At 46.0% G+C, this 21,502-nt stretch overlaps 1 protein-coding gene across 7 annotated transcripts in view; it reads right to left on the bottom strand.

Moving 5' to 3' along the window:
* The window catches only part of LOC126531724 (kin of IRRE-like protein 3), an 861,138-nt gene that overhangs the window by 52,780 nt on the left and 786,856 nt on the right, over positions 1-21,502 (bottom strand). For all 7 annotated transcript variants that reach the window (XM_055071418.2, XM_050179413.3, XM_055071419.2 and 4 more), the window contains one exon: positions 2,647-2,982. In XM_055071418.2, coding sequence (XP_054927393.1) covers positions 2,647-2,982 — 336 coding nt within the window. The remainder of the gene's footprint in view (positions 1-2,646; positions 2,983-21,502) is intronic.

Genomic DNA, 21,502 nt, shown 5'->3' with positions numbered 1-21,502 from the left:
TTCCTGCGAGACACGGGGCTCATCGACACCTGGTGACACACCCCTGATCTCAACTCGAAGGCGGATCAGGCGGAACAATTGCCGGCTATGTATGCCAGGCTAACCCCGCCTGCTTCAACACCACCACCACCACCACCACCATCATTAAATGACCGATTGCTGCAGGAATACTTTCCATTTGCTTCTACCTTTGCAGCCGCCCAGTAGTCCCACATGTACACAAAGACACGGCTGTGGAAAACGCATCGGTGTGAGCAGGCCAGACGCGGAAGGAAGGCTATTCGTGGTGCTAAAAGCAGGAATGCTCCAGCGTCCTTGTTCTAGTGGTTTTGTCGCTCTGTAATTTATTCCAACGGTCGATAAATCCCCTAACGGCGCCGGGCTCCCATGCCAGTCGACAGCCACTTAGCCTGTCGCAACCAATGCAGGGTGCGCCGCGCCCTTTTGCCTTAAAGGCGAACCGATGGGCCGCATCGGCACAGTTCGTTATGCAGCGGAGCAACGCGTGGAAAGCGTTTCACTCGAAGACTTTCGCTCGGGCCAGAAACTACGAAACAAGAATGTAAGAAAGAAGCGCATTGTTCACGACGAATGAAAGGCGAATACAACGAAGAAACATGCAGGCTTTTCTTTCACTTTACTCTCCCTCCGCCCCCCCTCTCTCTCCACCCTTCAGCACTCGCACACGCTCGACGTGGCGATTCAGCCATTACGGCGCCGTCCTGACGGGAGTCTCGTATAGGAAGAGAATCTGCATTGGATCGCGAATATTTCGAGTGCCGCGACGACTTGCCCTGAAGAATGAGAAGCGCCGTGTCTGCGTTCTGATTTCAGCGTGTCGCGGGCTTCGAAGGGCGAGCTCGTGTGATTTCGAGCTGAATATACATTGCTGCCAAATTATCCGCAGCTGAACAAACGGCGGGAACAGTAGCAAGAGGTCTGATGAGAAACAGCTGGGCTCAACAGCCAGATATATATATATATATATATATATATATATATATATATGGGCAGGGATGTTAACCAGTCAAGAGTCCGGTTGGCTACCCTGCGCAGCGGGCTCAAAAATCCTGGTAAAGTGACGCAGATGGCTAGGTAGGAAGTAGAAGTAATATAATACTAGTATAAAACAATTTATATTATAATAGTATAAAACAATTTTCCAAAAAATTTTGCCCATTCAGTTACGCTTATGCATTGCTGTGAAGTTCCACAGAATGGAGAAGGGGCAATGTCCAGAATTTCTAGACACGAGGCAGACATGGCTGTTCACGCATAACAATATACTATGCTCCAACAATTGGTAGGTAATAAAGCATGGTCAAAGGTACATCATATACGAATTTCAAATTTTTTTCCGAGAAATATGCTTTTCCGTCGTTAATATTTTTTCATGCTATATATAATTTCGAAGAGAGACAAAACCAATAAACATATCCTGAACTCACTGTTGGTTAGAAGTACAAAAGTTTTAAATTATTCATTTAAATTGTAAACCTTTTCGTACCAGAACCTGATTATGAGGAATGCCGTAATGGAGGACTCGGAATAACTTTGACCCCTTGGGGTTGTTTAAAAGCTGCCAGGTTTTAAATGCCTTCTCTGGGCGCGAAACAAGTAAGCGCCTCCTTCGGCGGAAATACATTCGCATACTTAAATCAGCGCATCTTTCCACCATAGCTGCGACTGGAGGTAGTTGGTTGTACATTGTGGGTGTTTCACCGCTCTGTAGCGCTACACAAAATTTGAGACAAACTCGAAAAAACTTGAAAGATAAAACACCGTTTCTGTTAGACGCGCTCTTTTTCCATGCTATACTGGAAATAAAGTACTCGACCAACTTCAAATGCTAGAGGGACGAACATTTATGCAAGCAATATAAGGACTTCAACGTAAGGACTATGAGGAATGCCTATGCCATATTTTTAGGTTAAGCTGATTTGCAAATCAATGCCATTATACGTTAACTCTGGAATCCGGCATACTTTACAAACCAGTGCCTTTGTTTTCTTGATCTCTATCTAAAGAGCTGGTTCCGCACGGCTTATTACGACGGAAGGTAACCCTCATTGTCATTTGTGGCTTGGAGTAGCATTCACTAATGCCTACTCCTTTGTCATCGGAATAAACGTAAATTCATCATGTGATGTTCACAGGTGGAACGAGACGATTTCGCACCTTCTGTGTGATTGCTCTCTCTTCAGTACACAAAGAAAAGCGCTCTATGCTACGCTCGACAAGCTTAACAACCCTCCTCTTACGGAATACAGAATTCTTGGAGCATGGTCGTAACGGACGTCAACCCGATTTGCTCTAAAAGCACTAACGTGTTTTCTTTCTTTCTTTTCATTTTTTTAAATGGCGGGACTAGATGAAAAACTATAGCTGTCGTCAGTTGCCTTCATTGTGTTTGTGCGGGCAGATTTTCTTCATATATTCTCATTTTTGTTCTCTTCATTCTTTTCTTCTAACTTTTCCACATGTCCATTGCAGAGCAGCCAACCGGACAGTTAATCTGCTTAACCTCCGTGCCTTTCCATCTCTTATTTTTCTCTCCCTTTCCCTCTCTCTGACCTAAACTTCGAGTCCCCGCAAGCGGTACAGTTCGTGACGTGGCGCCCGCGCAGAGACAAACGAGACTCGCACCGATGACCGTGAGGTTGACGTTCCTGTGCTGCGTTCGCTGCCTGCTGTAGTCGACCCGGCAGCGGTACTCGCCGGCGTCGCTCTCGAGCACCGGGTCGATGTTGAGCGTAGGCGGCTTCGAGCTGACGTCCAGGTATGCACGCGTACCCAGGTCCTGGCCCGGGAAGTGTCGTGCCTTGCCCAGGGGCTGGTCGCGGGCGTCGAGGCTGTAGATGGGAATGCCGTAGTCGCCGTGATACCACAGGATCAGCGACACGCCGTCGCCGCCAGCGGGAATGCTCGTGTTGCATGGCAGAGACACCTTGCCGCCCACGGCTGCGTAAAACTGCGGGATGGCTGCGCAGAGAAAAAAGTGCGATTGTGAGGAATCGTCAGTGTACGTCATACGTATCAACGCAGCAATACGACACGACAGGAGATAGGGAGAGGACAGGCGCTAAAGATGAACTGATTCATTCGCAGGTTGAAGTATGACATACATTACACATGCATGTAGTACATGTGCTTAGTCACAGCGGTAAACCATGTATCCCAGCAAAGGGCCGAATGAGTAAAATTCACTGCCGAACAGGTGAAAAGATGCATCAAAATACAATCGCTGCCTATTAATACTGTTACGTGGAAGTAAAGTAGGGAAGAAACTATTTAAAGGGTGTGTTCACAATCCTAGTTAGCACTGGCCAAGGTGGAAGTCAGCTCACAAAAACGATACTCGTCATTGTCTTCATGTAGTGGCCACTATATTCATTTTCGAGTGTCACGTAGCACGATGCAGTATCAGGGCGCACTACTATGTAACAATATAAATGCCTACATTAACTTTATTACCAGCGTACAATGATGAGAAAACGGGCGTGCACATATTGAAGCGAGCGTGCATTCTAGTGTGTGCTCAAGAAGTCGAAATGACGCAATGCTTTTCCAGCAACTGCAACGCTGCAAAGCGGGACGCCTTTGCAAACGCGCTAGAAAGAAAGAATTTCACAGGGTTCATGTAACTAACTGGCTTTCTTCTACGATAAAGGGAACGCATTCCCGTTAGTTCAGGAATGCCTAACTCTACGATGCTCAGCCACAATATGCAAGGACGCAACGCTTGGAGTTTCGCAACGCACATACCGAGGCTAAATTACACAAGGACAGAAGTCATTGTTAATACACAGAATACGAAAGAGAGCATAGGTGTAGCATGATTCACGGCTTCGAAAAAATGACCCATGGAAGAAGCAAAGCAACAAGAGACTCCTGAAAAGATGTAAGCCTTCCGACAGTGGCGGGTCCTACAAGGTTAAAAGTTAGGTACATCGTCCTTTAGTACCCCATAGAATCCACGATGATCATAAAAACTGGCCCTAAAATGGATTCTTTTTTTTTTTTTTTTGTGAGAGAAGTAGTCCGCTTTTGCTAGCGGTGGTGAGCAGCCAAACACCCGCCGCAGTACGTGAATCACCAAACGCTTTGCTTCATTCTGCGAGGAAAAGCAATTAGGCGGCAGAACGTGCTTCATTCTAAATTATTTTATGCCAAAGGATATCTCACAGTAATGCGCCTAAAGCGCTCCATAGTGTAGTCTTAAATTTCGCGCTAAAAATAAATAAATAAAGAAAGCGTTGTTCAGTTTGTCCCAACGACTTTCCATAGTGTTATGCAGGCCCAACAACAGCTGCATTTTTCTCAATTTACAATATCTGCAAGAGAAAAGCTTCACCTCGTGTAGCTCTGTGATGTTTCAGGGTAGCTGCGGCCCATAAAGACATAAATAGCGCGCAGTGATGCAGATATCAAAACACAAATGAGGGCAGCTTTTCCCACAAACACCCGCCATCGAGCTTAAACACAACTTATAAACACCATATAGATAGGAAACTCGTGCGTGTGTCCACATGCACGCCATCGCTTACCCTCCAACCAAAGCAAAACAAGACAGAGGACCAACAATGAAAAGAGCGTTCAGGGACGTATCCAACCGCTAGAAAAACCCACTATCTTGCGTTACGCATCACCTGTCTTGTTTCGCTCTTTGGTTGAAGGTAAGCGATGGGGTATGGGTGTACGCATGCGTGAGTTTCCTACTTATATGTTGTTTGTAAGCAATAAACTTTTAGTCGTGAGTCAGCGCTCGTGCTACGTCTTTCTTCTTTGACTCTGTTGATTCGTTCGCACTGTAAGCAATTACGTCTACACTGTAGCGCACGCAACAGCGCTTCCACGTCCGAGCAAACAAGAAGAATTTTTACGCACATGGATGACCGCTTGCGCCTCACTGTCGGGATTGCTAGCATTGCCCATGAAGGATGCCCATGTATAAGCCATCCCTCGCCTTATTGCAAAGGGAGTTGGCATTCCTGGACAACGTTGGTGCGAACTGTGGGCGATGATGGTGTATCTGTATTACGATGCACTTTCGCATATTTTTCTTGTGGTTTTGATATAAACTTCTGTATCAAACAATAAAATCAGTTGGCAGTAGGCGCTCGTCCTCGTCCTTTCCGTGTCCCTTTGTCCTACTTCGCGCTGCACCCCTTTACATTTCAGGCGCTACTGTATTGCTGCAGCCATGCAGTCCTGTAAATGTTTCCTTTTCTTTTTTTTATAGTTCACAGAGCAGTTTCTGACCGGAATATGAACTTTAAGCTTACATGAGTTAGGTGTTTGTATAAAAAATATGTTTTGTTATAGATTTATAACTGCGCCATACCTCGTGGGCCCATAAAAGTCCAGTTAACTTGATATAAAACTTGAACTTCTATTGATGATGTAGAAACTTAACAGTCTAGACGCTTAGTAGAATACAAAAGTAAGCTGGGCGGACGTGTACATAGTTTCCAACACTATAAACGCATTTCGTAGTCAGCCCTGCACCAGTGTTTTCTTTCTTGTCCCATTTTCACAACGTTTTCTTCATAATTAGTTTAACTTTTTTTTAATGTTAAACACGTGGACACGGCGCCGTTATATTGCCCAAAAACCAGAGGAGAAGAGTTCAATCAGCATAATATTAGCGCACTAGTTCCTTGAAGGAAAAAAAGCAAGCCGGTGGACATAACGTTGCCCAATGTAACTAGGTAAATGCAGCAGCTATTACTCAACAGCTTTTTCAATTAGCCAAGACGCAGATTGCGTGTACTAAAATATCAGTGATTTAAACATCTGAAGGCGCTGACGTCATACATGTTATAGATTTCTGAGAAAAGTTCATTAGTCAAATGCCAAACTGAACACCATGGATCAGCGCGAAGGAAGCAACTCAGCCATAATGTAGCAGAAAGAGAGATGGTGGCAAAAGGTGATCAGTATTTGCTCGAATACATGTATTCTTTAATAGCAGTGGAACAATATCCCAACCACTTCTACCCAAATATAAAACATCTATTGGCTACACTAAGAGAGGGAGAAAAGGAAAGACAGGCAGGTTAACCATGTTAAGCCCGGTTTGCGACTCTGCACCGAGGGAGGGAGATATGGTAAGAACGAAAGCAGAATTCAAAGGGATAACAAGTGATGCGCGCGCACTGATAACGTCGGTGACAACGCATTCAGAGGAGGTCGCTGAGCCCAGTGACCTTTAAAAAGTGCAGCAGGGCTCTTCGTTTCTTTCTGTGCATATGAAGGTCGGGTCTATGATCTCCATATTTTTTTTTTTCACCGCGAATGCTCTGTCGTCCAATTGGGTTAAAGCGGCACGCAAATTCTGTTTTTCATCATCAAATGAACGGCAGTGGGAAAGATTATATATTATGGTCTTGTCACAATCACGAAATTCCAGAAGCCACTGCCCATCATACCGATGCAATACCAGTTGGAGTTTGCAAAAGCGACGCGTAGCCAGAAGCGACACAGAAATGTTGCGTCGTGTCGAGATATAGACCAAGCGGTAGTCGAAGGCACATTAACGTGTCTTGGGGCTCCTTCGCTGGCAGACCTGCGCAAGCGGCGACTTCAAATATACTAGAGACGTTACTCGCAGACCAATTCACAGAATGCTGCGTACGAAGGGCTGCAGTGCTTATTAGGCTATCACTCGAAGTGTGATAATGCTGTTACCAGTAGGCGAACAACGTAGCGTTCAACGCGGAGACAATGCTTTAGCAAGGGAGCTTGTCTTCATCAGTCCGAAAACAAGATTGTTTTAGAGCGCAGCTATTTGGCGCCCGTTCCTGCGTTTTGCGTTGCCGTCGAGCCTCACCGTCGTTCCTCGCCGTAACCAGCTCCATAGCCGGGGTCAGCGCGCTGCTCTAGCTGCGCGCGCTCCTGGCGCAATCTCTCGGCGCGACCTCGCTCTTTTCGCTCCTCCTCCAATGACACCCCTGTGCGGCGGCAGAGAGCCGACTCGGTGGCGGCTGATCTCGATGGTGTGCTGCTGCCCAAGCCGAAACGCATAGCCGCCGCCGTTCGCCACTGCGTGTGTCCCTCCTCCGTGGCGGTGACCGTGCGAGAGCGCGCGGTGTTCTCCGGCTGCCGAAGCGCCGGCTCGGTATCAGCGGATCACGGTGCGCACTTCCCAAGCCGAAACCCAGAGCCACCTTCAGTTGACTCGCTAGCAGCGTCAGCGGTGTCAGTCAGTCACAGCTATCTCTCCGCCGCGCAGCGTTCCTATGCGCCTACGTGCTGCCTCCCGCGACCTCCCGATAAGCGAGGCAGTTGCGCAAAGCTACGCTCCGTTTGCGGGGCTGGTGCGAAATGCTCCGCACGAGACGGATTATCCGAGGCTCACAGACGGTTTGTATTACAGTATGATCCGTCTGCCTATATAGATAGTTTATTATCAGCCAGTTCTTTCTGAGCCATGAGCGAGGCAAGTTAAGTTATGGGGTTTTACGAGCCAAAGCCACTTTCTGGTTATGAGGCACGCCGTAGTGGACTCCGGAAATTTCGACCACCTGGGGATATTTAACGTGCACCTAAATCTCAGTACACGGGTGTTTTAGCACTTCGCCCCCATCGAAATTCGGCCGCCGTGGCCGGGATTCGATCCCTCGATCTCGTGCTCAGCAGCCCAACACCATAGCCACTGAGCAACCACGGCGGGTCATGAGCGAGGCAACCGGTGGAAGTCCTTCGTCTGCCGCAGCTGCTAAACGAGCTGCCCGAGCAGAGGCCCAGCGCCGTCGCCGCCAGAATCCAGAGGTGAGCTACGCCGAAGCAGAAGCTAGGCGTCGCCACCGAGAAGACCAGGAAGTACATGCCGCCGAAGCAGAAGCTTACCGTCGCCGCCATCGAGATGACCCAGGAGTGAGTGCGACTGAAGCAGATGCTAGGCGCCGCCGTCGAGAAGGCCCTGTCATTCGTGTCGCCCAAGCGGAGGCTCATCGCTGCCACCGAGATTACTCGCGAGTAAGCGCCGCTGGAGCACAATCTAGGCGTCGCCTCCGAGATTGTACAGACATGTCTTGCTCGAATTCTTTGCCTCAATATATCGTAAAATCGAAACAGCTGAAGAGCTGCGCTCAAATTTGGCATCAGGAAGTAACGTATTCGTAGGCAATTTTTTTCGTCCTCTAGCTTGTGTTTCTTGCTTCCTCCTTTCAGATCACCTTCAGTACCGTGGTTCCTTTCTTCACTTCTCCACTCACTACGATATGTTATATATACCACCAAAATCAAGGAATCACGAACTTCCAAATGCACCACGTCAAGTTTCCGAGACGATCTTCAATGCGTTTCTTACCTCCGTACAGCAGCGCACAAAAAAGGAACTATCCCTTTAAAAGTAAGACATTCAAATGTGCGTGAACTACGATGGCTTCATATGGGGACGTACCATAGTGTCACGTAGTAGTGACGGTGAATAATACAGCGACAAATCTGTGAATTACGAAGGTAAAACTTTTATTGGGCGAACTGGTGCCCACAAAACCACATTCAATGTTACATTCAAAGCACAGCAATAGTGGCGAACACGGTCGGCGATCATCGAAATCTCATCAGATGGTCAAGCGCGTCTGCTTTTATAGATCAGTCATCGAAGGTTCCAGAGTAATCGCGGATGCCCGCATATCTTCCAGAAAGTTCTACACCATTCGTGTCGCGCATACATGAAATCACATTACACAAGGTTCGGTGACCACACACAGCAGTTAAAACCATCGATAATATTCGAATAACTTCCCATACATGCAGCGCGTCCTGCGCTGTAGGATAACATTTGTTAGGCGGTGAAATGTTGTCACCCGACAAAGATAAACAAGTGCACGTGTCACTAGTTACCTTCGACGCTGGTTACACAGCGAACAGATTACGGGACAGGAGCCGCGCCCTATATTGTCTTTGCTTTTTTGTCGATGCTTGAGCGAGGGGACTAATCCTCGCCATTCCATCAACCCTCTATAGGCCAGTTTGACAGGTTTCGTTTGTACCCCTCCACGTCAGCAAAAATAAATTATTAGTACATATTCAGTAATACCAATAAACATGTTCCCGCGGAAATCTTAAACGAACGAGGCGGCAGCGTCATTGTCGCTAATCACACGAACACGTCCGCATTTCCGCGGCTTCTCATTTTTATTGTTTCTCAGTACTTCACTGAACCAACATGAATGCTTAGTATCATTGCGAGGCTCTTCAAATGGGCACTACGGCAAGGTGGAAAACGACATTGTAAAGAAACGGAATCCCGTCGACCGCAATACGCGAATTTCGTGAGGCGACGAAATATACTGAATGGCCCAATCCTTGCTCTCTATCTGACTTTTGCGTTCTTTGGCTCAGCTTGAAACCAGTAAGCACGATTTCCCACTCTTTTGAATGGACCATCTTCCTGCCCTGCTACATGTCTAGTGCGCGTTACGGGCGAAATGCAGCAGGTTTTGGGCATTGATTGATTGATTGATTGATTGATTGATTGATTGATTGATTGATTGATTGATTGATTGATTGATTGATTGATTGATTGATTGATTGATTGATTGATTGATGTCCCGAAGCAACAACGGCGCTTTTAGAGGCGCCATAACGGACACCTGGGGTTCCTTAATGTGCTTCCAAGACTTAGTACATGACAGTCTCTGCAACCTGTGCTATGGAATGAAATGCGGAAGCCGTGACGAGAATAATGCATCTGACTTTGTAATGAGTAGCAGAACGCTGTAGGTAGTGTTCCAACATATGAACGGTGATCCAATGTTGACCATGGTTCAAATATGCAATTCCGGCCCACTTGATCAGGCATTCACAATACAGCATTATCGGCTTGTCATAGAAGAACTGGGGCGGAATTCATAAAGGGTCTTGTTCGCAAGTGAATTTTGCCTTTGATTGGCCATCGTCATTGATTACATGTCCTGCATCCAGAATTCGTTGGAGTTCCCTCTTATAAAGAGTTTTAGCGTAAGGGCTTTATCTGAATACGGGCACAGAGTTTCATAAAGGAGGAAGAAATATAAAACCAAAGTTAAATTCCGTTGTGACTTATGTCACATGTTAATAGTATTGTCAGAAAAGGGATATTGTGAACGACGCTCTTGGAACTCTTGGGGGTCAGTGACATAGGCGATGGTGGCGGATTGGTAATTGTTTATTGAATTATTTATTGATCCTCTGTTGCTTGTGCCTTCGAGAAATGCCACCTGAACTTCGAGACTGCGATGTGAGCTGGAAAACATTTTGTTGTTGCTACAAAAGTACACGCCTAAAATAGTTGCGTTTAATATACAGTCATATTCACGTAATTGTAAGACAGACACAACACTGAGAAAAATGTCGAAGCACTGGAAAATTTCTTGGGTGCTTACCGCATTGCTAAGACCAATGTAGATGCGTTAGCCACTTTCTGTATATTATGCATTTCAAACCGTACAAAGCAATGACACATATCGTTTTGATTAACTAACGCTGGGGTGTCTTCGCCGAATCTGTTTTACTCAAATATATATTAAACATCACTCTATTTCTAGTTGATCCAGGACAATTCCCTGCGATAGTCCTATCCGAAATAAGCGTCTCTAGATGACAATATAAATTGCGTAACTGCAATAAAGCACCACAGCTAGAGAAAATTTCCTAAAATATGTTGCAGTTTCATCATGCTGTACTATTATTAAGAAAAATACCGCGTGTTTAATTAATCACAATGGCGCAGGCACACACGCACTTGCACAATGCCGACATGCAAGCAAGCCTTGTGGAACAAAATGTTCCCAGGGTTTCCTGTGCTAGTGGCAGGCGCACCACTAAAGAAAGCTGCAACCCACTGCTGCGCAGAATGGCGCCATATGTCCTTCGCCATGTTTATTTATTACGCGGCACCATCTTTAGGGCTCGAGCACTGTTCTAAACCTCGCACCAGAGCGTCGTTAATCTGCTGGCAGCCTTGCGACCCCACAGTGCCAGCAGGAGTGCCAGAGAGTTTCCTTTTTGGTCGCTGGCCAGCGTTCGGTATAAAGGATGAAACATCGTCAGCAGTTGTGGCCGCGGATGCCTTCTTTGGCTAGGTCTGCAGCGAGATGCTACGGCTCCTAGTGGAAACAACAAATAAACCGTTGGTACGCTTTCCATTCGATTGCAGAGAAAACACGGAAATATGGTTCCTATATTGCATTGCCAGGCGCGTGGAAGCGCGGTTCCACAAATTTATCTGTCCATTCCAGTTGTTCGAGGAATTTCCGCTTCGCCACGGTATCAAGCGAGATCACATCGTGTCGGGAAGTCATTCGGCAAACCACCAAAAATGGCGCAGCCATTTGCAGATGCTACCACAGAGGCTCGACCCTGAACACTTATGTTGGAGAAGAAATTGATATAGGCCCGCCTCGATGTTCAGCAAGCATTGCCGATGACATTAACGAGATCTCCATTACATATTGCAGCAAGATATGTTGTTACTATAAGCCAGAAATATAGTCTATAGTTTATTCTACAGGCGATGCAGTTCCATTTTGTTTTTCAAATTGAAAGCTTCGGCGGCCTTCAGGCGAATATAATACTAGCATTTAACATATTTATTACCTTTGAATTAAGGATTTGACCAATATAAGAGGAAAGCACTTTGTTTAGGTCGTCGCCTCACATTACTCCACGGCTACTCGATAATAACTTAGATTATACATTGTTTATTTTCAGGAATTACTTTATTGTATTTATCGATTGTGCTGATATCTGGCGCCTTTGTTCTGTCGCAGCCAATTCGCCAGAATTATTAAAACGCATAACCACTGTTACCCATTTCACTTCACAGTGTGCGGTCTCATCATTTATCCATCTGCATATTTTTCACAATATTATTAATGTGCCTAGTTATTGGTATTAACACTCGCTTATTTGTTTGGCAATAACGCTTAATGACAACTTGAGTCCTTCGCTTCTCCGTCGGTGCAATGCCCCTGTGTTGTGTTTGTACCCACGGAAAGTTTATTATTGCAGAGGTGCACGTTCTACAGGCATACGAAGCAAATCGTTCAATTGTTTAACTTCTTATTGCGAGAACAATTACATAGATACTCCAGGCGCATTTCTGCCGTCGTCGTCACCATCGGCGTCGCCGTGATGTTTCTCCAAAATCTAAGGGCGATACCATCGTCCCCACGCTCCGTATGCGGTGGTTGCGAGTGAAAGCGTGCGAGGGTGAGCGGACGATGGCGGCTCAATCTGGAGCGCGCAAAGGAGAGAAGTTGGGAGGGAGCGCGCGTCTTCCGTCGCGCACAAGGAACCGGGGAGAGGGACGGAGGTAAGGGGCGTTCTACTTCCACGGCAACTGCGTATGGCACGGCCGCGAGGACCCTATCTTGAAAACGATCTGCCATGGGGACAGAACTCGCTCCTTAGTTCGCGTTTCAGTGAGAGGCAGCATGAAAGTCAATTCGCTCGCTGCTGCTGCCGCACTTCCTCACTCCAGCGTTTTGACGAGTTTCCGCGGTCATGAAGTGAGATGTGCTCATGTTTGATTTTGAGCGCGTGACAACATGCTTGTTAAATTAGTAAGCGAACATTTGCAAACGTAAATTACCGACAAAGTTGCTATCCTTATTTTGTATAGCTGTCTATTAATTTGTTATGGCAATCAATGCTTCGCCTTTCCATCGAGACAGCGACTTTTTCTTCTAATTGACGAGTTCGCTGAACAGCATGACTGATCATTATGTCGTGGGTAAAGCACGAAGAGACAGCCAAAACCCAAATTATTTACCAGCTGCAAGCACAAATATTTCCCTTCTTCGCCTTCTACGCTAAGCGCCTACCTCCCAGTAAGAAAGGTTCACACATGATGGAATGTGGCAAATACAGAGTGTCCCAGCTACTAAGCACTAAGTTACTAAATATGCGAAGCTTTATAAGAGCCCTATACGCAAGCGGCCCACGGCGCTAGCATTTAAAGCGAAGCTGCTTGCCTCTTGGTGGTCGGCATTTTTCATGTCTGTCCGTGAACAAAAATGATCAACATCAGGAATGGCTTATACCCCCCTAAGCAAGCAAAAATGCAATGACTCGTCCCCTCGGAATCCAGAGGCTACACGCACTCAGAAAAGTGAAGCGAACGGTACATACATTCATTAGAATCATGCCTACAACGTACAGAACATCGTGCGTTTCAATAAATAACAAGCTCAAAACGAGCGTCGGTCATCATCATTGATGGCTCATACCCCGGCAAGTAATCGTTCATACCACTATAAGCAAGTAACAAAGGCAATGGCCACTACCCCCGCAAGACAGAGGCTACAAGCGATCAGCAAAGTGAAGCGAACAGTGCATACATTCATTGAAATCACCCATACAACACAAAGAACAACGTACGTTTCCATAAATAACAAGCTCAAGGGAAGCATTCGAACTATCACTAAATCACTGCATACCCTCCTCAGCAGTTGTAGTGACTGTTTTGCAACAGCTTCGCTGGACATCCACTTTCGCGGGGCCGGGATTGCGAGTCACATTTTCTTTCCGTTTCACGGGCTTTCTTTTAAATAAGGAAAAAGGAGACTCGCGCGAGATAAAGCGTACCGCATATGATTTAAGTTGATGTTTAGTGTATTCGAAAAACGCAGTGACGACATATTTGCCGGAAGAAAAACAATCACAGTGTTGCTTAATTAACATTTGCAAACTAAGTTATTAGGAATAATACAAGAATACTGGACGTTTCTTCAGGCTGCTGCGGAGAACATACATTTGGTTTAATTAGCATAGAAAAGTTACATTAAAAAGAATTGCTGCAAGATAGCTAGGACACCCTCTATATTGCCACAAGCTGTCATGAGGTTTTTCCACACGGAGGTAGGCGTAGGGCTAGAAGACGAAGAGGGGAACAATTTGGGGCCGCGGCTCGTAAACGTATTGGATTCTGGCTGTCTCGCTGCACTTGCCCCACAGAATGTGATCCGTTAGGCCATGCAGAAGGTCGCAGATAAAAAAAAAAGGAAATAGAATTTGCTTACTTGCTTGACATGCCGGTAAAGCGTGCACCTTTGCAGTATTAGGCTTTATGTGGGTAAGCAAACCATACAGGGGCAACCGGCTGACGAAGAACCGAGAAACTTCAGTTGGCATTGAACGCGAACAGATAGGATAGAGTTATTGCCATCAACACTGCGCATGAATAGTGTGGCGATAAACGGTAGGTACATAAAATAATGAAAGTACATGCAGTGAAATTCCGACGCTGTGAAATAAGCCCACGTTGTGAAGCTGGAACATCCTGTGTACAAATTCTACAGGCAGCTCTCACTCTGAAGTGGCGTTATTGAGGAATTTATGCGATGCATCTAGGAGGGCACAACAAAGAAGAAATACTATTTCATGTGAAATTACCTTGGATCTAATTTGTAAATCAGTCCTATTAGATTTGTGATGCCTCGTCATACACAGGAACGTGTGGATGTTTGACGTTCTGAAGACCACTTAGTGATACAACACAGCAAATACGACCCAGAATGCATGAGATGTGCTGATAAATGTGATTTGTATCTTCACAGGGCTCGTAATTTTAGCTTGCGTAGGCAGTCAAAGTGATGAGGTGCCATGATCAAACTCACGTTCGCTCGCGGGTGATATGTGTCAAGGCTGCATTCAAGCAGCACGCATATATCCGACACTTGCGATGTGACAACGGAGAAAGCCTTGATGAAAGTTTCCTATCCCAGAAGCCACAAAAATATGCGGTGTGACTGTACTGGACAAAACGAGCGACCCTGCTCGACCAGGTGGAACGAGAGTAGCCGGACTCTCTCGCCTGCAACACAACACTGCCACGCCATCACGCGCAGCTAACTCCTACAGTCCGCGGCTCCCAACATATAAAACATATAAAGCGAGGCGCTGCTGGGAACAAAAGGACAAGCGGCGGCAACGTGCTCACGTGCGACATCGCAGGCAAGAAAGGGTGCGCGAGAATGCAACAACGAGATAAGCAGCATCTGAGGCTCGTGTCGTGTGGCCCGGCTGAAAACAAAACTGCAACAATGGAAAAGCGCACGTTTACTCCCTCTTTCGCATAGGCGAGCAGAACAGCAAAGGAACGCGGCGTACGTGTTACCGAGAAGCCGCTGAACAGTACCGGTGCAGAGTCGCGAGCCAGAAACGAAAGTGCCGAATTCCGCGGAGTTAATTATTCGCCTGGCTTCTTCCGCCAGCCGAGTTTAGACGCCGTATTCTCTTCGAACGGAGAAGCGGAAATGCTTGCAGTACACTCAAGTAAAAGTGCAGCGCGAATTTGCCACCCGTTGTCCTAAACCGACGCATTGCTACCGATACAGCACCTGTTTATCACGATTCAGATGCGCGTTAAAAGGATTCGTGACTGATCGCCGCACAGGTGATGTCCATTCACGCATAGTCACCTAGGAGCTGTAGCGGTTCGTAACGACCCGCAGCGCCTTGTAGCGACTCATAGCGGCTGGTAAAATGTGCGTTTAATTCGTTCCCTGAACATCTGATGTAGAGTGTAGCTTCTACAAGGCTACGCTGTTTTAGCGAACGCACACAGACGGTGCCTGACATTGTTCTTGCTACTATTGCCACTTGTCAAGCGTCACTCCGCTACTACATACGCTTCGTCCCTCGCATGGAGGATGCCGCTGCTCGCATGCACTAGAGAGCCGTTTGTCGATTAACTGTCGCCCGCAGGACAACGAATCTAAAGGTACAGCGCGGACACATATGCTTTGGCTTAGAAATGGTATGGTATAATATAATGGTTAATGGTATAATATAATATAATATAATAATTTATAATATAATATAATATAATATAATATAATATAATGGTATCAAATCTTTTTTATGAATTCTGAACTGAAACGCACGTTGTTCTCGTAACCTTGTTACCTTTCATCCCGCGTCGACCATTACTTCAAAGTTCAGGTGCAATTTTGAACTTTAACACCACTCCTCTCTGTAACGCCGCAATGGCATTGGAGTATTTAAATAAATGTATAAATAAATAAATAAATAAAGGAATAATAGTAATAATAATAATAATAATAATAACAACAACAACAACAACAACAACGACGACGACGACGATGATGATGATGATGATAATGATGACGACGACGACGACGATGATAATGACATTTTTAACATAGTGCGCTTTTATTATTTCGATTGCAACTTCATTTTTCTTCCTGACCTGAGTATCTATAGCAAAGAAGAAAGCTTGGCATTCGTAGGCCTTGCAGTGCGAAGACAAGTGCGTAGCTTAATGTTTTCCTAACTTTAGACCGCGTTTATCACCTCACTCTTTCAAGCAACATTTCATATGTCAAATATAGGGCTTACACCAAGTAAATTTCATACCATGCTTGCAGCAAGCGTCTCCTATGACTAGAGATACCTATTCCTACACCCGTGCAAGTTTTTATATTTATCACAGACACGTGGACACAGCTGAGCCATTTCAACGGGGCCAAACAAAAACAAGTGGTGGATATCCTTGTATGGTAACTTTAGGAGGCAGTTCGATGAGGTCACTGTCGCATGTATATGGTTATCGAAAGCTCCGGGTCAGCCAACACACTGGTAAACGTCGAAGCGCTAGGGTTAATGTCAGCTGCAAAGCTAAGAACAAAATGCACCTAATCGAGAGTTGAGTTAGGCTCGATTACTAGGCTGACACGCCCTCTTGTCCGCAGGTGCATCGTCCCATGGTTGCATCACCACAAGCTTCTTGGTGTTGTGTGTAACCTCATGCGCAGCAAAATCAATTTGAGATTGTATAGAGTCATGGGGATCGAACATGTCGCACCACTTACCACCTTGAGTGAAATATATGATCTACCCTAAAGACAAAGATGCCGGAAATGGGGACCGATAAATTGGTTAATAATCATCATCATCATCATCTGCCTAGTTACGCCCACTGCAGGGCAAAGGCCTCTCCCATACTTCTCCAACAACCCCGGTCATGTACTAATTGTGGCCATGTTGTCCCTGCAAACGTCTTAATGTCATCCGCCCACCTAACTTTCTGCCGCCCCCTACTACGCTTTCCTTCCCTTGGAATCCAATCCGTAACCCTTAATGACCATCGGTTATCTTCCCTCCTCATTACATGTCCGGCCCATGCCCATTTATTTTTCTTGATTTCAACTAAGATGTCATTTACCCGCGTTTGTTCCCTCACCCAATCTGCTCTTTTCTTATCCCTTAACGTTACACCTATCATTCTTCTTTCCATGGCTCGTTGCGTCGTCCTCAATTTCAGCAGAACCCTTTTCGTAAGCCTCCAGGTTTCTGCCCCGTAGGTGAGTACTGGTAAGACACAGCTGTTATACACTTTCCTCTTGAGGGATAGTGGCAACCTGCTGTTCATGACTTGAGAATGCCTGCCAAACGCCCCCCAGCCCATTCTTATTCTTCTGGTTATTTCAGCCTCATGATCCGGATCCGTGGTCACTACCTGCCCTAAGTAGATGTATTCCCTTACCACTTCCAGTGCCTCGCTACCTATCGTAAACTGCTGTTCTCTTCCGAGACTGTTAAACATTACTTTAATTTTCTGTAGATTAATTTTCAGACCCACCCTTCTGCTTTGCCTCTCCAGGTCAGTGAGCATGCATTGCAATTGGTCTCCTGAGTTACTAAGCAAGGCAATATCATCAGCGAATCGCAAGTTACTAAGGTATTCTCCATCAACTTTTATCCCCAATTCTTCCCACTCCAGGTCTCTGAATACCTCCTGTAAACACGCTGTGAATAGCATTGGAGATATCGTATCTCCCTGTCTGACGCCTTTCTTTATTGGGATTTTGTTGCTTTCTTTGTGGAGGATTACGGTGGCTGTGGAACCGCTATAGATAGCTTCCAGTATCTTTACATATGGCTCATCTACACCCTGATTCCGTAGTGCCTCCATGACTGCTGAGGTTTCGACTGAATCAAATGCTTTTTCGTAATCAATGAAGGCTATATATAAGGGTTGGTTATATTCCGCACATTTCTCTATCACCTGATTGATAGTGTGAATATGGTCTATTGTTGAGTATCCTTTACGGAATCCTGCCTGGTCCTTTGGTTGACAGAAGTCTAAGGTATTCCTGATTCTATTTGCGATTACCTTAGTAAATACTTTGTAGGCAACGGACAGTAAGCTGATCGGTCTATAATTTTTCAAGTCTTTGGCGTCCCCTTTCTTATGGATTAGGATTATGTTAGCGTTCTTCCAAGATTGCGGTACGTTCGAGGTCATGAGGCATTGTGTATATAGGGCGGCCAACCTTTCTAGGACAGTGTTCCCACCATCCTTCAGCAAATCTGCTGTTACCTGATCCTCCCCAGCTGCCTTCCCCCTTTGCATAGCTCCCAAGGCGTTCTTTACCTCTTCCGGTGTTACTTGTGGGATTTCAAGTTCCTCTAGACTATTCTCTCTCACCTTATCGTCGTGGGTGTTACTGGTACTGTATAAATCTCTATAAAACTCTTCAGCCACTTGAACTATCTCATCCATATTAGTAACGATATTGCCGGCTTTGTCTCTTAACGCACACATCTGATTCTTGCCTATTCCTAGTTTCTTCTGTACTGCTTTTAGGCTTCCTCCGTTCCTGAGAGCCTGTTCAATTCTATCCATATTATAGTTCCTTATGTCCGCTGTCTTACGCTTGTTGATTAACTTAGAAAGTTCTGCCAGTTCTATTCTAGCTGTAGGGTTAGAGGCTTTCATACATTGGCGTTTCTTGATCATATCTTTCGTCTCCTGCGATAGCTTACTGGTTTCCTGTTTAACGGCGTTACCACCGACTTCTATTGCGCACTCCTTAATGATGCCCATAAGATTGTCGTTCATTGCTTCAACACTATGGTCCTCTTCCTGGGTTAAAGCCGAATACCTGTTCTGTAGCTTGATCCGGAATTCCTCTAGTTTCCCTCTTACCGCTAACTCATTGCTAACCAGTTTCTTTCGTTCCTTCCTCAAGTCTAGGCTAATTCGAGTTCTTACCATCCTGTGGTCACTGCAGCGTACCCTGCCGAGCACGTCTACATCTTGAATGATGCCAGGGTTCGCGCAGAGTATGAAGTCGATTTCATTTCTAGTCTCACCATTCGGGCTCCTCCACGTCCACTTCCGACTAACCCGCTTGCGGAAAAAGGTATTCATTATCCGCATATTATTCTGTTCTGCAAACTCTACTAATAACTCTCCTCTGCTATTCCTAGAGCCTATGCCATATTCCCCCACTGACTTGTCTCCGGCCTGCTTCTTGCCTACCCTGGCATTGAAATCGCCCATCAGTATACTATATTTTGTTCTGACTTTACCCATCGCCGATTCCACGTCTTCATAGAAGCTTTCGACTTCCTGGTCATCATGACTAGATGTAGGGGCGTAGACCTGTATAACCTTCATTTTGTACCTCTTATTAAGTTTCACAACAAGACATGCCACCCTCTCGTTAATGCTATAGAATTCCTGTATGTTACCAGCTATGTTCTTATTAATCAGGAATCCGACTCCTAGTTCTCGTCTCTCTGCTAAGCCCGGTAGCACAAGACGTGCCCGCTTTTTAGTACTGTATATGCTTCTTTTGGCCTCCTAACTTCACTGAGCCCTATTATATCCCATTTACTGCCCTCTAATTCCTCCAATAGCACTGCTAGACTCGCCTCACTAGATAACGTTCTAGCGTTAAACGTTGCCAGGTTCATATTCCAATGGCGGCCTGTCCGGAGCCAGGCATTCTTAGCACCCTCTGCAGCGTCGCAGGTCTGACCGCCGCCGTGGTCGGTTGCTTCGCAGCTGCTGGGGACTGAGGGCCGGGGTTTGATTGTTGTGTTCATATAGGAGGTTGTGGCCAAGTACTGCACCAGGGTGGCCAATCCTGCTCTGGTGAGAGAGTGCGTTACCGGTTCTGGTCCCCGGGATCAGGCCGCACTCCAGGCCTGTTTGTGCAATTTTCTCAACACACGGTTATTTTTTTCTGGTATTTTCCGGTGGAGAATTCTGCGGTCCGGGATTTGAATCACGGTCCTCTTGCACGGGAGGCGGATACTGTACCGTCCGCGCAGGAGTTAAATTTAAAATAAATTGTGGGCTTTTACGTGACAAAATCACTTTCTGATTATGAAGCACGCCGTAGTGGAGGACTCCGGAAATTTCGTCCACCTGGGGTTCTTTAACGTGCACCTAAATCTAAGTACACGGGTGTTTTCGCATTTCGCCCCCATCGAAATGCGGCCGCCGTGGCCGGGATCCGATCCCGCGACCTCGTGCTCAGCAGTCTAACACCATAGCCACTGAATAACCACGGCGGGTCCCGCAGATGTTGTACGCCTCATTTAATATACAGTGGTGCCCTATTTGATCAGTCAAGGTGTACCAATCTGAGCTCGGATATACCGCACGGATGGCACTCGGCTAGAGAACCTGGTATTTATGACCTGCACATGTGAGGTCATACATATTTGAAGATATATATTTTTCTTTTTTTTTTTATTTAGGAGGGTTCCCGTACAGTGATAAAATAAAGGAAGACATTAAAAGAAAGAAAAAAAAAGAAAGAAAAAGGGGCGAAAAAAAGAAAGGAACATAACAGGTGATTTGAACTCGTGACCCTTCGATGTTGCCCGAAAAGATAGCTCAGTCGGTTGGTTCGTCAGGCCCCAGGCTACTTTCAAGCGTCACAGCTCCTGCTCCGGGCCTCACACTTACGTGGAAAGGGACTCATGTTGTCCGCGATAGTCGGTTGGAAGGCATACTTTCTTGTAAAAATGGCTGCCCGAGGAGAAGAGCGAACTCGAACGGCTTTAGAGACTAGGAAAACTGCCTTAAAATATTTAGGCTTGAGGGAAAGCTTCGTTAACAAACTATAACACGGCAATCAGAACTCGAATACGACGAGAGAAATTATTGAGATGTGGAAAATTTCCTTGAAATAAATATGGTTTGCGAGACAAATGCTTGCAAGTATTGAACCTCTTAAAAGATTAGGGGAAATTTGCGCTCACCGAGAGGGCATCGTCCGTACGAGACCACCACAAGGCACCTTACTGAGACGTGGGGAGCTTCGCGGCCGGAACGAAGCCTCCCGTCCCCGCCGGCCAAGAGGGGGAAACGCGCTTTCCGATCGCTCAAGGTTGCGCGGACATAATGTAACTCTAGCGTCTAGGAGAAGCTTAACCAGGTGCGATGGCGGCACGCATAGCGTGGGAAGCTAGCCGCCAGAATAACAATCTCAAGGGCTGCTGCTGACGAGGGCGAAATACCTTCGTGTAATTATAATAACCCTAATAGGACTACTTTCGAAAGAAAAAAGAAAAAAAAAGAAAAAAGAAAGGAAACGGCCCAGAGGGCTATACTACGAGAGCTATGACTGATAGTTCTCTCTCTCTCTCTCTCTCTCTCTCTCTATATATATATATATATATATATATATATATATATATATATATATATATATATATATATATATATTCATCTCATCTATGG

Source organism: Dermacentor andersoni, chromosome 5 (assembly GCF_023375885.2).
Source record: "Dermacentor andersoni chromosome 5, qqDerAnde1_hic_scaffold, whole genome shotgun sequence".
Taxonomy (NCBI): Eukaryota; Metazoa; Arthropoda; class Arachnida; order Ixodida; family Ixodidae; genus Dermacentor; species Dermacentor andersoni.
The sequence above is the reverse complement of the archived record's forward strand: the minus strand, read 5'-3'. Positions and strand labels throughout refer to the sequence as shown.